General features: G+C 35.8%; 1 protein-coding gene across 1 annotated transcript in view; it reads right to left on the bottom strand.

Moving 5' to 3' along the window:
* The window catches only part of KDM5B (lysine demethylase 5B), a 77,551-nt gene that overhangs the window by 31,153 nt on the left and 20,112 nt on the right, over nt 1–26,286 (bottom strand). The window contains exons 2-10 of the mRNA XM_081297714.1: nt 16,763–16,840; nt 14,724–14,846; nt 13,604–13,774; nt 8,953–9,087; nt 6,135–6,231; nt 5,726–5,835; nt 4,357–4,515; nt 2,486–2,605; nt 538–696 (exon numbers count right to left, since the gene is read on the bottom strand). Of these exons, the coding sequence (XP_081153840.1) occupies nt 538–696; nt 2,486–2,605; nt 4,357–4,515; nt 5,726–5,835; nt 6,135–6,231; nt 8,953–9,087; nt 13,604–13,774; nt 14,724–14,846; nt 16,763–16,840 (1,152 nt within the window). The remainder of the gene's footprint in view (nt 1–537; nt 697–2,485; nt 2,606–4,356; nt 4,516–5,725; nt 5,836–6,134; nt 6,232–8,952; nt 9,088–13,603; nt 13,775–14,723; nt 14,847–16,762; nt 16,841–26,286) is intronic.

The raw sequence follows: 26,286 nt of genomic DNA, 5'->3' as shown, positions 1-26,286 counted from the left end.
TAAATAAATAAATAAAACTCTTAGATTTTCTTCAGAAGGAGAAATTAAATTATACAATCTGAAGGCAAAGTTATTTTCCCTTATCACCATGATATAAAATGTAGTGGTACAGTTAGGACTAGAATTGTTCTATTGTCTTCCAACTTTTCTTGAAATCACTAAAAATCTGATAATTAAGGATCTGCTGAAAGTAATCATAAATTACTTCAAGGACCAAACAGAATTTCAATAAGTACTTAAACTTTCAAGCCACATACATGGACTTTCATTTTTTATAATATGGATGCTGGGGTTGGGGGGACTGGCTGGGGTTGTGGCTCAGCAGTAGAGCCCTTGCCTCGCATGTGCAAGACCTTGGGTTCGATCCTTAGCACCACATAAAAATAAGTGAAATAAAGGTTTAAAAAAAATGATCTACATTAAAAAATAATAATAATAAGGATGCTATTAATCCAGTAGCAGGCTCTTTAGATCAAGGATATGCTTTAAATGCACAAGTCTCCCTCAAACTAAAAGTTCCTTACTACTTGGGCCTACCTCTTCCTCAGGTGAAAGTTTGATTTTTCCATCTCGAACAGGAAAACCACTTCCAAATTCCTTTGAAGCAATATCAGCCCCATATTCCACTGTGACATCCTCTTCAATAGTGCTTACCAATCGCCAGAATTCTTTCTCAACCAGTTCTGTGGGAACCATCTAGAAATATAATAAGAGGAAAAGGTGATTTTTCTTACTCATTTACAAACTGCCTATGATGATCTAACCAGGTAAATTAAGTGACAGGAATCATGGACCAGACTTCTAAGGGAAGATTCTCTCCATATCATTCCATAATTGATCCCAGGCAATTCAGGAAACATCCTTATTTTCTAAAAGGAATTTTATAATTAAGGAGCATTAAGAGTTGGGTACAATGGTACAATGCTTATAATCCCAGAGTCTCAGAGTCTAAAGCAAAGATTGTAAGTTCCAGGCCAACCTGAGCACCTTTGTAAGACCCTGTCTTAAAATATAAAACACAAAGGGGCCAAGGATGAAGCTCAGTGGTAAAACACGCTGTGTTCCATCCTTGGTACCAAGAAAAAAAAAGAAACAGCAACATAAAAATTAAGAATTCATGTTCCTCTACCATGAACCTGGCTATGATTATAAAAAGTAGCTAAAGAATGTAAAATGCTGATATTCAAAAATTGGGAATGTTTGTCTTTTCAGAAATGTAGTACACAACTTGGTTGAGGACAGTATAAAAATAATGGTAATCTGTGTTTAGAATGATGCTTTATACTTCAAGAGGCTTTTGAACACATTTGTCTTGAGTCCATCCATTTTTTTCTTTTCACTAGATGAGACAGAAGAGTAAAGTAGGCAATGATGATTAAAAAAGAGACAAGGGGGCAGACTATGAACAAAAAGAACAATTAATTTGGGCAGAATGCCCTATAAAAGGCACCAGATTGTCAAGGATCTGTTGATATCTGATTTGAGTACACAGGCAAGTAAGTAACTTAAACATCTTTCAAAATCTTCATCTTTTAATTAAAATAAAAAGCCAACCATAGATAGGTTGCAAGTCACTAGAACTGGCTGAGCAAAAACTGGCAAATACTATAATATACAAGGAATCAAAAGACCTAAAAATTCAAATGGAGAAGAAACATAAGCCAATTAAATAAACATTTTAGCTAATGTTGGTGATAATAAAGAAAAACAGGCTCATATTAATATACTGCTGGATGGTGGGACTGGGAATATAGCTCAGAGTGCTTGCCTTGCATGCACAAGGCTCTGGGTTCAATTCCCAGCACCACACACACACACACACACACACACACACACACACACACACACACAAAGTAAAGCTGAAGTGCCATAAGTTTATGGACCTGTTGGAGTGGGGTAAGGAATAAATAAGAATATTTATGAGAACATTAGACCTCAGCAATCATTCAAAGAACATAATTCAATTACAGAGATCAACATGGATGAAGTGTTTGCTATAGCATTTATTTAGAACTGAGGAAGACCCCAGCTTTAAATACCCAGAATTACTAAAGGAAACCATTTAGTTTTGTCATATTCATTTGATAGACTATTAAATGCTGAATGAAGCATGCTTATAGTCCTAAGTGAAACAGGGAGAATTAAAACCAGAATCTTATGAAGTTTATAATACTAACTTACATGCAACTAGCTAATATACAACAAATGCATTCCCAAGGCAAAGCACACAGCTTGGCACACAGTAAGTTATCAATAAATTTTTGCCATATTCTTTAAATTACATGCGTTGTGCTAAAGGGACTGTAGGTGATTATTGCTATTTTTACTACTGCTACTGTATAATCTCTGTGAAAAAGGTATCTCTAGTGAAATTCTTAGATGAATCAGAATGCATTTTATTATGGAATTTTAATATCATTAAAAGTGTCATTCTGTCTCCAAAAGTTATTAAAATCCTCTATCAAAGCAGTAAATATGTACATACATGGACTGGCATGTTGAAGTAATCAGATTTGAATGCATCTGCCATTTCCCCAAAAGTACGAAGGGTGTAGTCCCTGGCTGCTTGTTCAAAGCCAAATGCTTCTTGTGGTTTACTACATTCCTGCAAATAAAAAAGAAAGTTTGTGTTCTAGGTGGCACCTGAAAATGTCAAGTCTACAAGTCTATCTGGTGAATCATCAAAAGGACAGAATTTCTTTAAAAAAAAGTTTTATTTATTTTACTTCTATGCAATGTTTCCGTTTAAAAAAAAAAAAAAATGAATCTGCCTGAAATTGAAGGGTGTTCTAGCAAGCAAATAAAATATTTACTTAAATGATAACAACTTTGAATAATTTAAATCTCTATAAAGAAGCATCTTAGGCTGGGCATGGGGAAGCTGAAACAGAAGGATAACAAGTACCAGGCCAGCCTGGGCAAATAAGTGAGATCCTGTCTCAAAATAATAAATTTAAAAGGGGGGATATAAAGCAGTGACTAGGAATACAGCTCAGTGGTACAGTTACCTGAGTTCAATCACCAATTATTAACTCTTTGTCCTCAAACCCACATACACACACAAAAAGAGGCAGCCTAAAACCTTGCTTCTTTCAGGACCAAAAAATGTTTCCAATAATGAATGAGAGGAATAATGTCCTTCAGAGAGTTAAAACTAAGAAAAAAAATCAACACATAACATATCATCAAAATAGAGATAAAACACTTGATGGAAGTAGAATGGCTCTATGAACAGCATTAGTTAATTATATCCAAATTATGCCATCAAAAACAAACAGAGCCAGGCACAGTGGTGCATGCCTATAACCCCAGCAACTTGGGAGACTGGGGTAGGAGAATCCCAAGTTCAAGGGCAGCCTCACCAACTTAGCAAGGCCCTAAGCATCTTAGTAAAATCCTGTCTCAAAATAAAAAATAGAAAGGATCAGCAATGTAGTTAATTTGTGAAGCACCCCTAGGTTCAATCCCCAGTACTAAAATAAATAAAACTAAACATTGAGAAGTTAGCAGGCAGTTACAGGCGGCCCTATATTATAGCAAATTAATGAATTTGAATATTCCAGACATCTTGCAAGTTCATCCCTATTTTTTTTTTAATATTTATTTTTTAGTTATCAGCAGACACAACATCTTTATCTGTATGTGGTGCTGAGGATCGAGCCCAGGCCGCACGCATGCCAGGCGAGCGCGCTACCGCTTGAGCCACATCCCCAGCCCCTCATCCCTATTTTTTTAAAATATTTTTTAGTTGTTGATGGACTTTTATCTTATTTACCTGTATGTAATGCTGAGAATCAAACCCAGTGCTACCACTGAGCCACAACCCAAGCCAAGTTCATCCCTATTATCCACCATATTATATAATCTAATCCTAATGCAAACATAGTATTCAAGTGACTGCTTCATTATAAATAGTATAAAATAACCCTCATAAAAAGTGATGGCAAGTATCAGTAACTACACAAAAATACTTTAAAAGTAGATCACTCAAATTGCTTACATAATGTAATTTCATTTGTTTAAAATAGAAGAGAGTCTTGATGAATATACACTGATATGATGGTTATCTATGCACTGTGAACCATCTCTATTTTCAGTTGTTCAGTGTTTCAAGAATTCTTGCTTTACAATGAGATTTTTTTTAAAGCAATGTAATTATATCTTACAATTTTTTACTTTTTTCCCCCCCTCTCAGCCACACTATGAAATTTACTTCTAAGACTTCTATCCTATTCAGGGTCAATACAATTTTCTTCCTGGACTTCACTATTATCTATTGCCAAATCTAAACCCCCAGGCAAAGAAAAAGTACTCCAGAAGAAATTTTCTAATGCTACCACTGTCTTTAATTTTTACCTGAGCCAAACACTTAGGACACCTCCAGTCTCCCTTGGGAACATCATGGAGTGGTGGAATCAAGCAAAAGGTATGGTAACTGTCATCACAGCCATCACATAAGAGAAGCCGGTCTTCATCATTGCCACTGCCACACAAGAGGCAGACATACAGGTCCACCTGCATCAATGAAAAAGGGGGTAGAACAAAGCAGAATGAGCTATTACTTGATTTAGTGAAATTGTAAGAATGAAATGGATCTAAGACATGTATGTATTCTTTCCAGCCTGCTTCCAGTTGTACAACTTCTATAGGGATATTTAAAATAAAAAAAAAAAAACTTCATTTTCTATAAAAGGTATTTCATAATACTTCATGCAACCTCAGTTCCAAAATGTGATCTCCCAAGTTTCTAAATATTTTTTCTCAATTGTCCTATATTTACATTGCTACCTTTTGGTAGTTTAAAAATAAGTCTTTCAGAGGTGGGGTTGTGGCTCAGTGGTAGAGTGCTTGCCTAGACCCTGTGCGGCACTGGGTTCTATCCTCAGCACCACATAAAAAATAATAAAGTCATTGTGTTTATATACAATTAAAACAAGTATTTTTTTAAAAAGCTTATGACCCAACCTTAAAAGAAAAAAAAAAAAGTCTTCTAGAATAAGAAGGTGCTAGGTAATAATAACCAGCTAATCAAAAGTAGAATTTATGAAGGAAAAATTCCATTTTGCCATATTTAAAAGGAGAGAAGTTTTAAAGTTAATTAACTACATTAAACTACCACTTCAAATTCTAATTAAGTAAGGGTCAGTGTTTAAAAGTTCCCCCAAAATACCCAGTGGTGAGGTATATTTACCGGTTTGGGAGCAGGAAAGAGGGCAACCAGAGCCTAACACTCTAATTTCACTTTAAACAAAAGTGTCTAACAGAGTAAACAGCTCCCCATCTCTGCCATGTCCTTACCCACTAATCCCTAGGCTCCTTTCTTCTTTCTTTCCTTCCTTTCTCTGTTTTATCTTTCATTTCTTTTTTCTGTTCCTTTCCCTTGCTAAATGGAAAGTTGGAAAACACCAAACTGATTTTTGACATAGCCTTCAGCTCATTTGAAGGTAGGTTCGTGATTCAATATGATACAGCTCATTTACTATTCAGTGCTAAACAGAATGTACTCTAGAAAAACAGCTGCCCCTACCACCTCCCCGTATTACTATTTCTTCATTTATAAACTGATAGTATAAACTGACTTAAAAAGATCTTTTCATTGTCAGGCAGTAAGTTAACCTAAGTACGGCACAAAAGTATAAGCTTCAGGGTAAAGAGACTCGAAAGGAAGAAATGAAAGGAGAAAAGAAGAAATGGGGGGGAAAGAGAAAGGAAGAAATCAACTCACAGCATTGGTGGATTTTTTAGATCGACTCTTGGGCTTTTCCTTCTCACTTTCTACAATATAATCTTTCTTCTCAGTGAGTTCTTGCTTGATGTTACTTTTCATTTCTTTGTCTGTGGGAGGCAATCCAAAGTTAGATCTTTCTGTATTATGCCGTTCTCTGCTTCCTTCTTCACCCCATCACCTCCTTCTTCCTTCTTTTTTTATATTGGGGATTGAACCCAGAGCTTCCCAAATCTAGGTAAGCACTGAGCTACATCCCAGGCAATTTTATTTTATTTTGAGACAGGTCTCACTATGTTGCACAGGCTGGTCTCAAACTTGTGATCCTCCTGCCTCAACATCCTAAGTAGCTGGGAATACACCATACCCAGCTGTGTTTTCTTTCTTATTCATGAATAAACTTTCTTACCATTTTCACATTTCAGAGTTGGACAACCCATTCGACGTCTCAGATTATGAGTTCTAGCTTCTGTTGTCTCTTCTGGTTCTACTTTAATATTCATGGCCTAAAAAAAATTGTCATATACATGAATACTTTCTTTAAAAAGAAATCTTTAAAGAATATAAACTGTACAGGTTTGTATAATCTTACAAACTATATCTGTTAATCAGAAATTCAAATATGATGTCAAGAGCTTTGTAATGTTTTGAACCAATAAAAAAATAAATTAAATTAAAAAAAAAATTCAAAACACACTTCTCTCTTCCCTTAGAGACCACCTTATCTTTGAAACAACTTTTTTTTAAATGTTTTTTAGTTGTAGATGGACACAATACTTTTATTTATCTTTATGTGGTGCTGAGGATTGAACCCAGTGCCTCACTCATGCTAGGTGAGTGCTCTACCACTAAGCCACAACCCCAGCCCTAAAATAACTCTGACTTAAGGTATGAATGAGAAACTTAGAAGTTAACAGAGTATTATCCACTATTTTATGTTTAAAAATAATAAAATAACCCCCCTCCCCCACCAAAAATAACAACGAAAAATCAGGAACAAATTATGAGAAATATTACTACTCAAATTGGAAACAACTCTTATTTTCCTCCTGGAAGCTTATTTATTTTTGTTGACTTCTTTCCAAGGTCTACCAGTATTCACAGAAAATTCAGCTTCTAAAATTTTCTTCAATTCTTTTTACAAACCATTATTATAAACTATACTTTTAGCATCAATAAACTATTAAGGACTTCCTTCTCATTGAGGGTATATAAGCCAGTCTTGGTTTCTACTGTTTCTCAAAGTACTAATATTTATTGGGTTTTGTTGTTTCTTTCTTTTTATGGTGCTGGGGATTAGAACCGTGGGCCTTGTGCATGCAAACCAAGCACTCTTAACAACTGAACTATATATCCCCAGCCCAGTACTGATATTTTGGGGGGAAAAAAAAACAAAATTATTTTTGTGATCTGTTAACCAAGTAGTGTTTCTGAAACTATATATCACTTTGCCCTTGTTCATTCAGGTATATTAAGGATGTCCATAAGTAAGAGATTTTCTTCCACAGGTGATATCATTACCATTAGGTGTCACTGAGGCAAGATGTAGGCATCCATATCCTAGGACATGTGTCTCAGTTATTTTATTATTTCTTTTATCTTTTTTTGTTGTTGTTGTTTTCTTTGGAGGGGGGTGTCCAGGGATTGAACTGCAGGGCACTTGACCACTAAACCACATCCCCAGCCCTATTTATATTTCATTTGGAGACAGTGTCCCACTTAGAGCCTCACTAAGTTGCTGAGGCTAGCTTTGAACTTGTGATCCTCCAATCTCAGCCTCTCTAGCTGCTGGGATTACAGGCATGTGTCTCCACACCCGACTATTATTTCTTTTTTTGAAGTAATGAGAATTGAACCAAGGGGCCTTGCTCATGGTAAGCAAGCATTCTGCTACTGAGCTATATATCCCTAGCCCTTATTTATTTTGAGAAAGGGTCTCACCTATGCCAGATTGGAGTGAAACCTGTGATTCTCCTGCCTTAGGCCTCCTAAATAGCTAGAATTGCAAGGGTGTGCCACCATGCCCAGCTTATCTACACAATTATTTTTTATTAGAGCATTATAGTTACACATAGTACTTAGGTTTATTAAAGATCAAGGATATGATCAAAAAGAACTGATTCTTTAATTAACAAACTTAATATGTTTATGGATTTTAAATAACTATTTTCCTATTCTACACAGTTTCCCTCATTCAAAAAATGGGGTCACTAAAGTTTTTCATATTTCCAACTTATCAAAGTAAAAAAAACACTTCTCTTATTTGCTCATTTTTTCAGAAAGCAAAATGGCTGAGTCTTTTTTTTTCCATCTTTGTCAATGATTATTAAATAGTCAGAGATTGAGAAGTGTGGTTACTGCAATATGAAGCTTCTCATTTCTAAATGTTCCCTATATATTCTGAATCCTAAAACATACATGCTATCAGACATACTAGACAGGAATCCAAAAAGTTTACACCTCTGTATGGAACAAGATAACTGAAAAAATATTCTTTCTCTTCCAGGGAAACTTCTTATCAGTCTTTTACTATTCCTCCTGATTTTCCTTTTATTTCACCTCATATATTTAAAGCTACTTTAAGCTTCCCAATTCTCTCCCAGCTTAAGTATTTGACATTGATTCCATGCTACTTTTCAGTAAGTCTGAGAATTATGCCTTTCACTTTCTAACCTGTTTTAAAAAACTAATAACTCCCCATCTTCACATCTCCCACCCTTAATCTCCAATGTATATCACCTTTGAAAGTGCAATGGGCAGGCTGGGGTTGTAGCTCAGTGACAGAACACTTGCCTAGCACATGTAAGGCACTGGGTTTGATCCTCAGCACCACATAAAATTAAATAAATGAATGTATTGTGTTCATCTACAACTAAAAATTAAAATAAAAAAAGAAGAAGAAAGAAAGAAAGAAAGAAAAGGGCAATGGGCAATCCAAATAGAAGCATAAGAAAACCCATTCTTCCAAAGTATTGACTAGTTACAACTCAGCAGCTATCCAAGCAACATAAGCCCAGAAAAAGCTCTTCAATTTCTTATCCCTTTGCTGGCTCAGTTCCCACCACCCCACCCCACAAGTATAAATGCTGGAATACACAAAGCCTCCTTGTGTGAGACTAATAAGGTTCAAAACTATAAAAAGCATACTATGAGAGAGGTACAGTTGTTGGACAGCCGTAGCACCACAACTCCACAATGCCTGCTAATGGACCTGGTGCAGCTCTCACCTCAGCTCTCATACGTTTCGCTCTTCGGGCTGGGGGACAGGTTTCTGAGGGCTGCACAGACTGCCTCTGGGGAATATCATGGGGTTTGTACTCCTTGTCCTTTGTGTCTGTGGTCAGGTTGGGCTTCTGTAGACACTAAACATAAAATAAATTGCATTAATGAATCTCCCTTCTTTTTTTTAATCTTGTTTTGATGTATTTTTACATGGTACGATTATTTATGTAGATAACAAACAGGTCTATTTTTTAAAATCTAAATACAAAGACAAGTCTGCATCTGTTTTAAAAAAGTAACAACTAATAATATACATACATGTAATAAGTACAACAGCTTAAACTTTTTTAAGCAACTGAATTTAGTTTCTTCAATTTATTTCATTGATCTCATTGAGTCACAGGAAACCACAGCAGGTTCCAGACACTCCCAAAGAGCCATTTGCAATTTCCCTTGCTTGCAACTGTCAATTAATTGAAGACAAGTTGTTAAAAAGACCCCTAATAGAAGTTATTATTTTTCAAAAAGTGTTGAGTAATAACAAGGGGAATCCAATAGGTTTTTTACAATTTTACCATCTTGTAGTTTTAGAAATAACTAAGCAATGCTGTCACCAAAATATACCACCTGAATTGAGAAAACAGGACATGTGACAAGCATTCCAAGGTTTGCATGTCTCCAACAAAGTCTAACTCACAAAGCAAAGATTAATCAGTAGCTCAAAGCAATAACTGGCTCATCATACAAGTCTCTACTTACTCACTTTCTCCTTTAGTTTAATTCTAAGCTGGCTAAAAGATGGTATTTAATGCCAATACAGCATAACACAACAAAGTATCACCACTGAAGCTAATATGAATTTTAAGTTAGCACTTCCATTTCATAAGAGAACCCACAAACATCTTAAGCTTTCGGGAGGTGGAGATAGGAGATTAAACCCAGGACACTTTATCATTAAGCTACATCCACAGTCCTTTTATTTTATTTTGAGACAGGGTCTCACTAGGTTGCTTAGGGCCTTACTGTTTTAAGTTGCTGAGGGTAGCCTGCAACTTTAGATCCTCCTACCAGAGGCCCAGAGTTGCTGGGATTATAGGTGTGCACCATCCTACCTTGCATACAAAGCAATTTTTTTTCCACACCAGACAGGTAATATGCCGTGTCGTAACAAGGTTTAGAGGGAGGAACATTGCACACAGAAGCATGAACACCCAGTCGTCACGCTTATGAACCGAAGGATCATGCAAAGCATTTTTTTAAAGTGAGTTCCAGCTAGGCACAGTATGCACATTTATAATACCAGCAACTCAGAAGGATCAAAAGTTTCAGGACAGCCTCAGTGCCTTAGTGAGACCCATCTCAAAATAGAAAATAAAAAGGGCCAAGATTGTAGCTCAGTGGTAAAATTCCCCTGGATTCAATCCCCTATACCAGCTGTGCAACACCCCCTGCAAAATGTTCCAAAATGTAACCATCTAGATGTTTCATATCATTTGTATTTGGTATGATAGGTACTAAAATAACAAAATTCCAGAATTATTGGCATTATGGGCACCACTACTACCATATAGTCCTATTTACAAGTTTAGCTCCTTTTCCTTTATATTTGCAGAGAAAATAGAGACACTGTGGGGAGAAGAAACAAAAGAAACCATAGAGAAACAAATTGTTTCTAATATTTAAGAAATTTAAACATTAGAATATAATTTTTTTTAAAATTTCTAATGTTTAAGAAATATATAAACATATAAAACAAATATAACATATAACATATAAAACAGAACATCAAGTAAGGAATACACCAAAGGCACAACAACATATCAATACTAAATATTTTGTTCTTTCTAAGTGATTTTATTCGGAAAAGTCAACTATTATATTATTAATATTATAATTAAATAGTCTGAAAAACTTATGAATAAAACACCAGTAATAAGTTTTTTAAAAAAAAATTGTTATGAAACAATATCTACCATTCTATAACAAGTCTTCTATTGAGCATCTGGAGCACATTTAAACAAAGCAAACAGAGAAGAATAAACTTGCCCATCACATAAACTAACCCTTTTATGTGTTCTATGAACTCTCTATTTGAGACACCAAAGTTGGGAAATACTAATTACTGTAAGGATGGTCAGAAATTCAGATACTAAATATTCAGACAATATTTATTTCCCACTAGTTTCAATGATTTCCATTATCTATGATCAGTTCAGTTCTATAGGGACTCTATATATTGAGACCTACAGGCTTAGCAGCTTTTTAGAATATACATGAAGAACTTCATTATTTTGTTCCGAACCATAATTCAAAACACACACCTGAAGCCGTGGTTTTATATCTAATGCTATCACAAACACTAATTTTAACCTTTACTTGAGAAACAGGGATTTACAGATGATTAGTAGCATCACACCATAAGCACATCATCCCACAGAGTAATCTCTTAGGACATTCAAAAAACATGATGATGCAAGATGGAGACCTGTGTTCTATAATGCCCATATCACTGCTCAACTTTTCTCAAGTTTCTCCAAATTTAGGCTGAAGTTCACCCTTTTGCAATAAATCCTTCATTATGTGCACTTCTTTTTTAAAACTCTATATTTTCTAATTCTCCTTTACCATAAAAACAAATTTTGACAATGAGAAATGAGTATAGGGGCTAGAGGTGTAGCTCAGTGGTATGGCTCCTGCTCAGCATGTGTGAGACCCTAGGTTCAATCCCAGATCCCCATTCCCTGTCCACACCCCCCCACAAAAAAGGGGGACCAATATAAACTTTCAACAGTAGAAGAAATTAAATCAAGACCTGAATATAAAATGGAAAGCCACCATCATTCAAAACTGTTTTTAAAAGCATTCAACGACACAGCAGATGCTCATGATATGTTAAGTCGAAAACACAGGATAACAATATTGTATAGGAAGAACCCATTGCCAATTTGTATATACATGCATAAAAATAGCCATTAGAAATAACAAGCGGGAGGATTAGGGGCAATTTATTTTCATGATACTTCCCTGTGTTAAGTGCTTTATAAACAACAAAACTCCACTGCCTAAGTATACAGATGACATATTTCTAAAATGTTGGAACTTTAAAGCAGGAACTTTCTCTCCCCTGATTCACTGTAACCTCCACACTTCAGATTCAAAAAGAGAAAATCTATATGGACGACTCTATCTAGGTCTGACTATAAAACAGAACCATAAAAGTTCCAAATTCAATAATTGTTTTTAATTTCATCCATGGACTCACTAACCACTCATGTAATATACATTAAAACAGCTGGGCATGGTGGCACATGCCTGTAATTCCAGCTACACAGAAAGCTGAGGCAGGAGGATCAAGTTTGAAAGTCAGCCTCAGCAACTTAACAAAAAGACCCTGCCTCAAAATTGAAAAAAAAGAAAAGAAAAAAGAAAAAAAGGTGGGGGCGCGGGTGGGTAGGATAGGGATGTAGCTTAGTGATAAAAGCACCCTTGGGTTCAGTTCCCAGTAACAAAAATAGACACACAGCTTTCTGAATATCAGATTGGTCACTTTCTTCTAGGCTAAAAAGAAAATTTACTTGGAATTCAGAAAGAAGAAAGGGAAGAAAATCTATAGGATTTAAACATTACAGATGGTACTAGATTATAATATTAGAACAGAGTTTTGATTACTGGTTTGCCCTCAGAAACCACGTTATTATCTACCTTTCTATAACACAGAAACAACTTTTAAAATTATAGGGCTCACTGCTCTAGTCTTAGAATAACTCAAAGGATGTAAATAAATTATGACACTCTTTTTTGCCAGAACCTTGAAATAGGTAGGAAGTTTCTACAATATTATTTTACCTTAATTAATGAGAACAAAAGTGTTTATCTGAGTTAATTCACAAATACCATTTCTGTATGGAAACAAACATGGCTAGGTAATAACTACTGAAAAAGGAACCCATTAGCTACAAAGCTTTTGGGGTTTTTTGTTTTGAGGTGTGGTACAGGGGATTGAACCAGGAATGGCATATGCTAGGCAAATCTTCTACCACTGAGCTACATTCTCAGCCTTTTTTTTTTTTAATTTGATTTTGAGATAGGGCATCACTAAATTGCCCAGGTGGTCCTAAATTTTGTATTCTTCCTCCTTCAGGCTCCCATTAACTGGATTATAGGTTTGTAATCCCACCACACACCCTGAAGCTATGCAGTATTTTTAAGTTCCTTCTCCTTTACAAATATAAGCATTCTACATGACCATTTCCTTGGGAATCTCTGCTGGCAAAAAAGAACAAATAAATTATTTTCCAAGTTATACTTTCATAATATGGCTACCAGGGATGCTTTAAATAGCAAGCAAATGCAAAAGTATTTAACTACACAATAATTAACTTCTTGCTGTAAAGAAACACCTGTAGTGGAGTAAATACAGATTTCAGTTTTTGACAGTAAAATGACATGTCCTCTATAATCTTACTCATTCTAAAAACAAATGTCTAAGTATGGTTGCTCTCAAAACAGAATAACAACACTGGAGAAAACAGCCAAAAACCAAGGTCTTCTGAACAGTGTCATTCAAACACAACTGAGGCTTTTTCATTCCCCCTAAAAGATAATGTACCAATAAGCAGTGAACGAAACAAGTTTGTGGCGAGCCCCAAAACTCACCCTCAGACTGTCTCCAGACAGGAATAAATTGTAAGGGTTGAGAATTCGTTCATAATGCCCTCTGATATGTGAACCCACAGCTTTGCCAGGAGCAAAACCCATCTTGGTGGCAATTTTGGTCCATTTTCTATCCTTGCAAACAACTGCAAATCCACCTTCTTCTGCAACTAACTGTTAAAATAGCAAAAGTTAGAAACACTTATGTGGAAATCATGCCTAGGTAGACTCCAAGAACAAAATGTTCTTGGCTATGGTTATATTTTAAAAATACTTTTCCTAAGTCAAAAGAAAAAATGCATGTGCTGTTAATTTCAAGCTAGACAATTAAAACATTTCTTTTAACAACATGTTCATAAACATTTTGTCCCTCCCAAAATGACTTCTCGCTTCCCCAAAGCAGTCATCTTAGAAGAATAAGGTTAATAATCAAATCTCTACTAAAAAAAAAAAAAAGGCCCTAGGTACTTGGTCCTACTCCATGACCCTTAAAATCTCCACAAACTAAGGGACAGAAAGCCTGAAATGATGTTTGGTGGAAAGAATGCAGGCTTTAGATTAAAGTGGGATCTGGAAATTAACTATGAGCTCAGCCATTTTAGTTGGGTTGTTTTTTTGTTTGTTTGTTTAAATCTCCATGAGCTTCAGTTTGTCTGTGTGTACTAAAATGGAAAGAAATAGTTTTCAGAATTATTGGTGAGTTTAAAAATGACAAAAACGGGTGGCAGCAAAATATTCCACAAGACTTCCAGATCAGACAGGTGGAACCTGATTCTTATCACTCAACTGAACTAAAAATCTCACTTAGTTTGTTTTTGGTACCAGGGATTGAACTCAGGGGTGTTTTACCACTGAGGCACATCCCTATCCCTTTTTATTGTATTTAATTATTTAGAGACAGGGCCTTGCTGAGTTGCTTAGGGCCTTGCTAAGTTGCTGAGGTTGGCTTTGAACTAACGATCCTCCTGCCTCAGCCTCCCCAGTTGCTGGGATTACAGGAGTGTGCCATTTCACCCAGCTTCACTTTAAATATTTTAAATAACAAGTTTCTTCATAAGGCAAAGAAAACCAAATGCACTGCTCACAATTATATAAATGAGTAAGGTGGTCATTAGCCCTTTACCTTATTTAGCTGAAACAAGTCCAAGATCTTCCTCTCCACGTGTGGAATTTTTAGAGTACTTCCCTGTAACTCCCAATACTTTGCAATCTGGTCCAGGAAATTCAATTTTACACGAGTTTGAGCCTAAATGACAAAAAACTGAGCATTAATCTCAATATTTTGTTTGTGTTTGTTTACTTATTTTTGGACATGTCTCACTATGTTGCCCAAGATTAGCTTGAATCCCTGGGCTCAAGGGATCCTCCCACCTTAGCTTCCTGAATATCTCAGAACACAGGCACATATGCCTGCTTATAAAATAAACTTACCTAGTTTATTTTAAAGCTCATGTCTATTACCTGCCTGTGTTATATTTTCATTCTTAGAATATTTAAGTGCAAAACTACTTTCTGAATTCAAGAGAAATAATCAAAGGATACAAGATAAACCTGATTAAACAATCATACTTTAATAAAGAAATAGCTGAAAGTATATAAAATGAAGTTGGCTAAAAACTTATATACTAACTCAACAAAACCTTAATTTAGCCCTTACCATACATGCGTCAGGCAAGGAGTTCAACATTCAATAAACAGTCCTATAACATAAGTTCTTACCCTAAAAGGTGCTTCATTTAAGAGCTACCAGAGTAAACACAATTTCATTTTACTGCTTAAGTTATGTGACAAGTTTTTATATGCCCACCTTGGTCTTTTTACAAGATTTCAAAGGCTTGTTGCAAGTAGAAATTTTCTTACTTGCTCAAACACAAATCTAAATTCAGATTTACAATAGTGCTTCTATAGCAAATTTTTTTCAATGGTCCTGGGGATTGGATCCTGGGCCTTGTGCATGCTAGATAAACACTGTACTGCTGAGCTACATATATCCCCAGCTCTGATCCTCCAAAGCTCAGCCACCCAAGTATCTGGGATTATAAACATGCACCACCAGATGCAGCCTATATCAGTCTTTTTAAAAAATATATATATTTTTAGTTGTTAAGAGATCTTTATTTTATTCATTTATTTATACGCGGTGCTAAGAATCAAACCCCGTACCTCTCACATGCCAGGCAAATGCTCTACCATTGAGCCACAACCCCAGCGCCCCCATATCAATTTTTAAAAGCCCCTATATTTAAAGATAAAAAAGGAAACTTTTTAAAATATTATTTTTAAACATATTATTACTATACAGTCATTTTTATTTTTACTATCCTTGTCAAATATAAGCTGGACAGTTTGGGGAGATTTAACTTGAAGCCAGACCAAAACTGGGATCAATATTCAGATATTCTCAATCACACCAAGATTTCAAGTTAGTACTTATCTCCTGTTTTCAGGTTAAATTTGAATTTGAAATTCTTTACAATATACACATTTTAATCCTATTATCAATGTCTATAAAATTCTGTTGGATACGTGCTCTGTATCAGTTAAGGATATTTAGTTCAATATTAAAATCAGATTTTAAGGGCTGGGGATGTGGCTCAAGCGGTAGCGCGCTCGCCTGGCATGCGTGCGACCCGGGTTCAATCCTCAACACCACATACAAAGACATTGTGTCCGCCAAAATAAATAAATAAATAAATTATTTTTTTAAAAAATCAGATTTTAAAACTACAAACAACACAAGTCTTATCTACTCTGCACTATAAGTTCTTGGTGGCTAGAAACTGAAGAAACACCTGTTCTCTAGAGAATGTTCTGTGTTCCTCACTCTTCCTTAGGAAACTAAAGTGTTATTAAATCTAAGTAACAAAGTTATGCACTTTGAAGAAATCTGGACTATAGAATCTGTTCTACTGTGTAATTCTTTTCAAAACCTAAATTCTAATGATTATCGCCTTAATATAGGATTTACTAACAGACCAAAAAGTGTCTAACAAGTTTCATTGCTTTTAATAAAATTTGTCTGTTTCAATGGCCTTACTGCAAATTGTTTTACCATAATCAACTATTGGACATATTTTCTTTCCCTACCAGATTGGTGACAAAGCCTCTTCAAAGTAGACCCCTCAGGAATACAGGAAACAGGAACAATAGTAAAGACATTACCTCCAATTCATTCAGCCTCTGGATCCGTGGAGTAAAATGAAGTTTATCAACATCACATGCAAAAGGTGGCTGCCAATCCTAGGAGAGAGCAAAAGCTCTTATTAGAAGAATTTATAATTATTTGACATTTAGTAGCAGAATATATACGAATGAATGATATATCCCATATACTCCCTCCCTTCCCTGCTGAGCCGCCCAGCAACATCACTAAGCCCCAGTCTGTGTTGAAAAACCAGGTTTAGGAAAAGACACTCTAACTTCTTATTTACTACAGAAGTATCTTACTACAATACAAAACACTATATCAACACTATAATATATATTTTTATATTTCAACTTCTAGTCACATTAGCTTTTATTAAAAAGTTGAAGATAAGTTCTTCAATAGGGGGAAGGAGGAACTGACATCCAAAACCAATTTTCACTATCCTTAATATGTCTATTCATATAGATACCTGATCTCTAGAGAATCCTTCTATACTGGGAGAAGTGAGATCATGAGGAAAGAATCAAACAAGAAGAAAAACATATAAATGCATACCTATGTGGAGCTCAATACAAACAAAAATCTACAATAAGGGAAGAGCTAAAATATTTTTAAAATGCTTTTTAATGAATTTCATTTGAAATAATAATGAAAAAGTCCAGAGATAGATAGCAGTGATGGTTGCACAACAATGTAAATGTTTTCAACCAAAATAATCATAATCATAATCATAGGAACAGGGAAATAAATAAAGGAGATCAGGGAAAAAAGAAAAAGAGGCTTTGAAATAGAAAAATTAAATACTGAAAAGATATAATTCAAGGAAGTTCATATCCTTTAACCCAATTTCATACACGGAAATTTATCCTAAGAGAATAATTCAACCAGAGTGAACAAATTACATGTGTGAAATTAACTGCAGTATTCTGTTAGGAAGAAATACTAGGATATTAAAATAACAATGAATAACATACAGCATTTGCAAATGCCAGATTTATAAAGAATCTCTGATCAATAAGAAAAAATGGGAGGAAAAAACTGGGGTGTAGCTCAGTAGTGAGAGAGCATGCTTAGCATGCACAAGGCCCTGGGTTTAATCCCCCGAACCAAATTTTTAAAAAGAAATGGAAAATGACCAATCATCCCAAGATTGGTGTCCAAATTAATTCCAAATAAGAAATAATCAAAGCTTATATTGTTTCTACCTATCTTACTTAGCAAAGACTAAAAATACATATATCATCAATATTAGAAATTTGTGACAAACTGTGCACTCTTAATGGTAAGATAAGTTTTGGAAGATATTTAGGAAGCTTATTAAGGCATATGCTCTCTGACCCAGAAATTCCCTGACAGGAATTTACAAATATGCATTAGTATTCACAATAACAAGATGTAGACACAGGAAATTCACTGCGGAATTGTTTCAACTTAAAACCAAATACATGGGCTGGGATTGTAGCTCAATGGTAGCACACTTGCCTAGCATATGTGAGGTACTGGGTTCAATTTGCAGCACCACATATAAATGAGTAAAATAAAGGTCCATCAACAACTAAGAATATACATATAAATAAAAAAATTATTAAAAAAAAAACACACCCAAATACACTAAGATGGGCATGGTGATACACACAGCTGTGATCCCAACTAATTGGGAGGGTGAGATAGGAGAATAACTAGTTCAAAGCCAGGCTGAGCAAAATAAACAGAAAGCACTGCGTTCAGTCCTCAGTACAACAAAACAAAAATAAATAAACGACAACAACAAAGCCCTAATATGTATCAGTGAGGAGTAAGTTAAATAAATGTTGGTACATCTGTAAATAATAATACTACTCAGCGGTAATAAATAAAACATCTAGACATTCAACATTGAAAATAGCTAAGATTCAATGAGTAAACAAAAACAAAACATGAAAAATTGTGTTCACAGTTTTACCTATTTTAAAGACTACCATAACAGGAAGAAGAAAAAAAAGGCTTTTTCACCTTTCGAACCTATACTGCAGGAAGCTCAGTGGTAGAGCACACTGGCATTCAATCCCCAGTGGTACCAGGGACTGGGCGGGGGGGGGGGGGGGGGACAAAAAATAGAAAAGAAAACTTTAAAAGTTTAGTTTTGTTTTAGTGATATGAAAGACTTCCGTTGAAATGCCCACCTGCAAGTTCTAATAAAATGTTGAGTTAAAAAGCAGAGTACAAATTAGTACAAAAGTATTTACCATCACACCAAAAGAATGCTTGGGGGGGGGGGGACACGTGAGGGTTAGTTGTTTAAGAATACAATTACAGGAAAAGTCTTCACATGTTTAATGCCATTTCAGTCACACTCCTTTCTCAATAAAGACTATGACCATCCCAGCAGCTCAGGAGGCTAAGACAGGAGAATCACAAGTTCAAAGACAGCCCCAGCAACAGTGAGGGGCTAAGCAACAGTTGAGACTCTGCCTCTAAACAGAATACAAAATAGGGCTGGGGATATGATTCTGTGGCGAGTGCCCCTGAGTTCAATCCCCGGTACCAAATAAATAAATAAAGACTATGGCTAATATTTAAATGGTAGTTAATGACATACTAAATATGTTTCAAGATAAAAATACTCCGTGCTAGGGCTGGGGAGGTGACTCAAGCGGTAACGCGCTCGCCTGGCATGCGTGCGGCCTGGGTTCCATCCTCAGCACCACATACCAACAAAGATGTTGTGTCCGCCAAAAACTAAAAAAATAAATATTAAAATTCTCTCTCTCTTGGACTGGGGTTGTGGCTCAGCAGTAGAGCACTAGCCTAGCATGTGTGAGGCCCTGGGTTCAATCCTCAGCACCACATAAAAATAAATAAATAAAATAAAGGTATTGTGTCCAACTACAACTGAAAAATAAATATTAAAAAAAATTTCTCTCTCTCTCTCTCTCTCTTTAAAAAAATAAAATTAAAAAAATAAAAATACTCCATACTAGTCAAAAAGATGAAAGTCTAGGGGCTGGGGTTATAGCTTAGTAGTAGAGCACTTGCCTAGCATGTGTGAGACCCTGGGATGAATCCCCAGCACCACTTAAAACTAAATAAACAAAATAAAGGTGCTGTGTCCATCTTTTTAAAGATGAAAGTCTGCCAGGCGCAGTGGCACACACCTATAATCCCAACAGCTCAGTAGGCTGAGGCAGAAGGATGGCAAGTTTGAGGACAGCCTCAGCAATTTATCGAGACCCTAAGCAACTCAGTGAGACCTTGTCTCTAAATAAATACAAAATAGGGCTGGGGAGGTGGCTCAGTGGTTGAACATCCCTGGGTTCAATCCCTGTATCACATATACAAACAAGTGATCAAATATTTAGTTTTATTATACCATCCAAAAGGATTTTTTTTTTTAAAGAGAGAGTGAGAGAGGAGAGAGAGAGAGAGAATTTTTAATATTTATTTTTTAGTTCTCGGCAGACACAACATCTTAGTTTGTATGTGGTGCTGAGGATCAAACCCGGGCCGCACGCATGCTAGGCGAGCGCGCTACTGCTTGAGCCACATCCCCAGCCCCGATCCAAAAGGATTTGAAGGTGATATAAATTACTCCCTGACTGATCAGATAAATAATAAGCCTTCTAATCCCTAAACACAATGATATAGAAATTTCATGTCTTGATAAGCCTGTAAAACTTTTGAAAAATTAAAGTATATCTTTATATTTCTATATACGTAATTTATGCTTATTTTAGCCTGTAGCCTCAAATAAAATGAATACTAAAAGTGACACATCAAGAGTCACTTCAATTATATTTTATAATGACACATCAATTAATATTTATACTTAAAAGTTTCAAAAATCATTTTTTTTCATTTTAAAATATCTACTGAAATGTTTGCCTCCTCTTTCAGTTGCAAATTAGAGGAAAAAAGATAAATGCCATTCCTTTTGGGACTTTCATTTTCAGTAACAAAGGTGTACTCCAATTAAAAAAAAAAAAAAGAATTGCAGGGTGCGGTGGCATGTGCCTGTAATCCCAGAGGCTCAGGAGGCTAAGGTAGGAGGATCACTAATTCAAAGCCAGCCTCATCAACTAGAGGTCCTAAGCAACTTAGTGATACTCTGTCTCTAAATAAAATACAAACTAGGGCTGGGGATGTAGCTCAGTGGATGAGTGCCAGAGTTCAATCCCCAGTGTTAAAAAAACAACACAAGAACTGCACATTATTTGAATGCTCACTATCATGGGGAACCCAAGATAGCCTTGGCAAAGTCTGGCCTCATTGGGTCATGTGTTTTAAATAAGGATGGGAAAGCCATTAAGAAAGAAAGGTAAAAAACCATAATAAAAAGGCTCTAATAAGTAAAAATTAGGGGAAATGACTCTCAAATTAAGTAGTCAAATAATAAGATCTCCACTTACAAACATCGTGAAATTTTCTAACACTTAATCTAAAAGGAATATATCATGTAACCTAATCAATAAAGTGATTAAAGGCTGGGAATGCGGCTCAGCGGTAGTGGGCTTCCCTAGCATGAACAAAGCTGTGGGTTTGATCCATGGCACTACAGAAAAAAGATTTTTAAAAAATTTTAGCCAGGCATGGTGATGCAATATGCCAGTAATCGCAGCAACTGGGGAGGCTGAGACAGGAGGATCACAAGGACAGCCTCAGCAACTCAGTGAGGCCATAAGCAATTTAGCAAGACCTCAATCTCAAAAAATAATAATGGTTGGGGGGTGTATATCATTGGTGAGTGCCCCTAGGTTCAATTCCCTGTATACCCCCCCAAAAAAAGTGTCATTTTTTATTTCTCTTTTTTTTTTTTTTAATAGTTGTACACAATACTTTAATTGTTTATTTTTATGTGGTGCTGAGGATCGAACCCAGGGCCTCGAACATGCTAGGCAAGCCACAACCCCAGCCCAATAATAAACCATTTTTCTTACAGAAAAACAGTATTTTCAGTCCATAAAGTAATAAGAAATCATAGATTACAAGTGGTTCTAAATAAATTCCCTGCTGAGATTTAATTTCCTTCATTTTTAAAACTTTATAGTTTTAACTTTCAAAATAAAAACTACAAGAACTATATTATTTAACACTTTCCTGTTTTCATATATGTATACAGGACCAATGTAACTCCACATCATGTACAACCCACAAGAATGGAAAGGTCGGCCAGGCACAGTGGTGCACAGCTATAATCCCAGCTGCTTGGGAAGCTGAGACAGGACGATTGCGAGTTCAAAGCCAGCCTCAGCGACAGCTGAGAAAAAAAGGTTCAATTATTAGCACTCAAAAATGTATTCCTTGGACAGGCAATTAAGTAAGAAGTTGAAGCTTCAAAATCCTCAGAGGCTGCAAAGCATCAGGTAAACATTTTCCTTAGTCTCAGCACTAACTTGGCAACAACTTAAAACACATTTAACTGAAATATTTCAAAGACAAAATCAACCAGTAAGAAAATAATATTCAAAGGATGCTAAAAATTCTAAAATGCCATGAAAATTCATTCTGTAGATGACTTACTATTAGCATCCATATTTCACATATTAGAATACTCCTTTAATCTTTCTAATTATAGAGACTGTCATCATTTTGAGATCTGATAATTAGCAAAATGAGAAAAGTGTACTCTAGACAGAGGCTACATAAGTTGGCTCTCTGACTCCCTGCAGACAAAACCAATTAAAAATCAGTGTCAAAAGCACATTCTTGTTAGTTTACAAAGAATAACATTAACTAAGAACAAAAGCATTTTTCTAATTGCGTATGTTCTATGAAACCCAGACATCACAGAACAAATGTGCTCATAGGATTTTCAACCCAAAGCCAACAGAAGTAAGAGCCATTTTCTACATACATATTTTCTTAGTATATCAAAATTAACATCCAAGTTAAACCCAAGGATGCTCTACTAGAGAGCATCCTAGTCTTTTTAGTCTCTTTCTTTTTCTTTTCTTGAGACAGGGGCTTGACTCAGTTGCCCAGACTGGCCTCAAACTTGTAATCATCCTGCTTTGAAACTCCAGAGTCACTGGGATTACAAGCGGGCATCACCATACCCATCAGTAACATGCCCTTAAAACACCTGCAGGAAAACCAGATAATTCCACCACCACTGTAAATCTCTTACAAACAAGTAAGCTGGGTTATTATTTATGAGACCCTGATGGAGACCAACTACAACACCTTTGGAAGAACTGCATTCAATGTCTTCCAAACAGCCGGGCACAGCATCACATACCAGTAATCCCAAAAATTTAGGAGGCTGAGGCAGAAGGATCCCAAGTTCAAGGTTAGCCCTCAGTAACTTAGCAAGATCCTGTCTCAAAATAAAAATAAAAGAGCTGGGGATGCAACTCAGTGGTAAAATGCCACTGGGTTCAAGAGCCAGTACCCCCAAAATATATATATATCTTCCAAACAAAAGCAAAAATAAAGTTCCTTAGCTAATGCTGCTTACTCACTCTACCCTTGCTTCTTTCTGTCCTCAGGGCAGGCTTGGCACCAACCAGCTTTACTTAGCTACCCATTTGTTCAAAGGGTTTAAGACCTCCCATTCTTATAAGCCTTCTAGGAAAAAAAAAAAAAAAAAACTTAAATTTGGTAGATTTTCCTTTTATACTATAGAATATTTTATGCCTTAAATGAGAGGCTTTATGTTTTGCGTAGAATTGAGTATATATGGATTTTTCTAAGACAGCCCACAGCTTTCAACAGGGTCACAAAGTACTCTATAACCTTAAAAATAAACTTTCCAGAATGTCTTATATTTCTGGGTTTCAAAAAAATTCATCACCCCTCTACATTTTTATCTCATTACTCCTATACTTGGTCTCTTTCAACTCCTCCTGCTACTTAACCAAGACATGATAATGGAAAAGATATCTGCTTCTGAGAATGTCAGCCAAGGGGTTATATAGTTAGGGCAGATACTTTCAGTACATCTCTTCTTGTCCTACACTGACCTGGATTTGACTTTTGGTTCTTTCCTTTAAAGGATCTCAATTTCTTCTTTTGAAAAATATGAAAAAGAGTTACCTTTCAGGACTATGGTAAGAATTGAGATTACAAGTTAAAGGTTTTATTGAAATTATGAAACAAAAATGACAATGTCATTACATTTAATTTTGACCTCTAAAAGGTAATCTTACCCTGGGCAAATAAAATTCACTGTTTGCCAGCTACAGGAGGCTAAGGCAGGAGCAAAATTTTTTAAAAAAGGAAAAAGGGCTGGGGATGTAGGGTATGGTAAAGAGAATCTGCTCTCTTAACTTTATTTTTAAGGACCTTATCCTTCTAGCCTAACTTGAGTTGGCATCTAATTGTCAACTAGCACTTTTTTTCTAAAGCCTCACATTTTCAGCAAGCACTCTATCACTGAGCTACATCCCAGCCCTCAACTAACATTTTTTTTTTTTTTTTTTTTTTTGGTGGTGCCGGGGGATTGAACCCAGGGCCTTGTACATGCGAGGCAAGTGCTCTACCAACTGAGCTATTTCCCCAGCCCCTCAACAAGCCCTTTTTATCACAGCAATTTTAACATGAATCTTTTCCTAATCGTCACTAACATTTTTTACCATTTACTTAACTGTCTTAGGAACTTACCTATTATTGTACTCAGGTTTCACAATTATTATTATATACACACATGCAGGTGCGCACACGCGCACGCGCACACACACACACACACACACACAGATACACGTAAGGTATGAAAAGTTTAACATAGCTTATATAAAAGGTAGTAAATAGCCACGATAGAGTCATAATTTGAACCCAGGCAGTGTGACTCCACAACATGTCTTCTTATATATCTATTTTACTGTACAGTACAAAGTTAAGATAAACAGTGTCACTGCGTTTTTTAAAGAGCTAGTGGGGAAATGGCTTAATTTGTGTTAAAATGGGTTGGGGTATAGCTTGATAGTAGAGCACTTGCCTAACGTGTGAAGCCCTGGTTTCAATCCCCAGTAACACACACACACACACACACACACACACACACACACACAGATAGGCATGGTAAAAATGAGAAAAAACAGCACTCTCACACATATCCTACTTTACAGAGCCAACCCTCCCTTTTTTACAGGGAGAAAAAACAAACTTGAGCACAGTGATCGTAGTGGCCTGAGATTCTCCTTTTAGAATTATGGCTTATTCTGGATCCAGACACCAACTGCATAAAACGTGAAAATGGTTTTAAGGAAAAATTTAAATTTCTATCTGCCTTCATAGAACAGTGACATAGATATTTTAACACTACTGATTTTTATCACATTAGAAATTAGACCTAAGACATTTTAAGTAAGCTCTTCAATACTTAAATGCACAGTTTTATTTTATAAATACTTTCCAAATCTTTTTAATGTCTAATTTAATAGAAATAAGCCATGTTTTCATTTCTTCTTCAATGGTTTGTGGCATATTATTTTGGTTAAAAGCATATGAAGAGGACTGGGGTTGTGTTTCAGTAGAAGAGCACTTGTCTGGCATGTGTGAAGTGCTGGGTTCAATTCTCAGCACAGTAAAAAAAAATATATATATTGGGCTTTAAAAAGTATATGAAGAAAATCTGACTTCACACAGATATTTAGTTGAAAATGAAATTTTCAACTGGCCTGCCCTGCCAGCTGTGGTGTACATACCTGTAATTTCGGCAACTCTGGAGGCTGAGACAGTAGGACTGCAAGTTCGAGACCAGCCTCAGCAACCTACCAAAACCCTGTCCTGTCTCAAAATAAAAAATGAAAAGGTCTGGGGGCGTAGCTTAGTGATTAAGCCCCTCTGGGTTCAATCCCTGGTACCAAAAGCAAAAAAACCAACTGCCCTAACAAACCCTAGTGATCCCCCTATCTAATCTGTTCCTCCAAAGAACTATACAGAAATTCTTCCATTCACTATTAATAACAATTATTTTTGGGGCTGGGGATGTGGCTCAAGCGGTAGCGTGCACGCCTGGCATGCGTGCGGCCCAGGTTCGATCCTCAGCACCACATACAAAGATGTTGTGTCTGCCGACAACTAAAAAATAAATATTAAAAAAAAATTTTTTTTAAATAAATTATTTTTACCATACGATTTATTTTTATTTTTTAGTCATACATGACAGCAGAATGTATTTTGACATATAATACAAACATGGATTGTACATACATCAATCATATTGTCTATTCTGTTGCCCTTCCTATCCTCCCTACTCCTCCGCTCCTCTCCCATCCTTTCTCTCTATCCAATCTGACACACTTTTTTCTTTTTCTCATTACAACATCATATATGTATTCTGTATAACAATGAGGTTTTCCTTCAATCTTCCATGAATAACAGTTTTTGATGTATTTGTATAATGACAACATTTTTAGAAAAGATGTACTTGGGTCAACTGAATCTTCCCTGAAGTCTTACCACCAAAAAGATCCTGAAAATAGCACAATCATTTGTGGACTTTTAATAGTCATATTAAAAATAATGGGTGCCAAGGGATAAGAACCTTCACTAAAATTAGAACTTATATAGAGATACAGCCTATGGAAAGGCCATCAGTTTTTAAAGAACTTGTTTGGTG

Source organism: Spermophilus citellus, assembly GCF_964194105.1.
Source record: "Spermophilus citellus genome assembly, chromosome: 6".
NCBI classification, from domain to species: Eukaryota; Metazoa; Chordata; class Mammalia; order Rodentia; family Sciuridae; genus Spermophilus; species Spermophilus citellus.
Note: the sequence above shows the minus strand (reverse complement) of the source record. Positions and strands in the feature narration are given on the sequence as shown.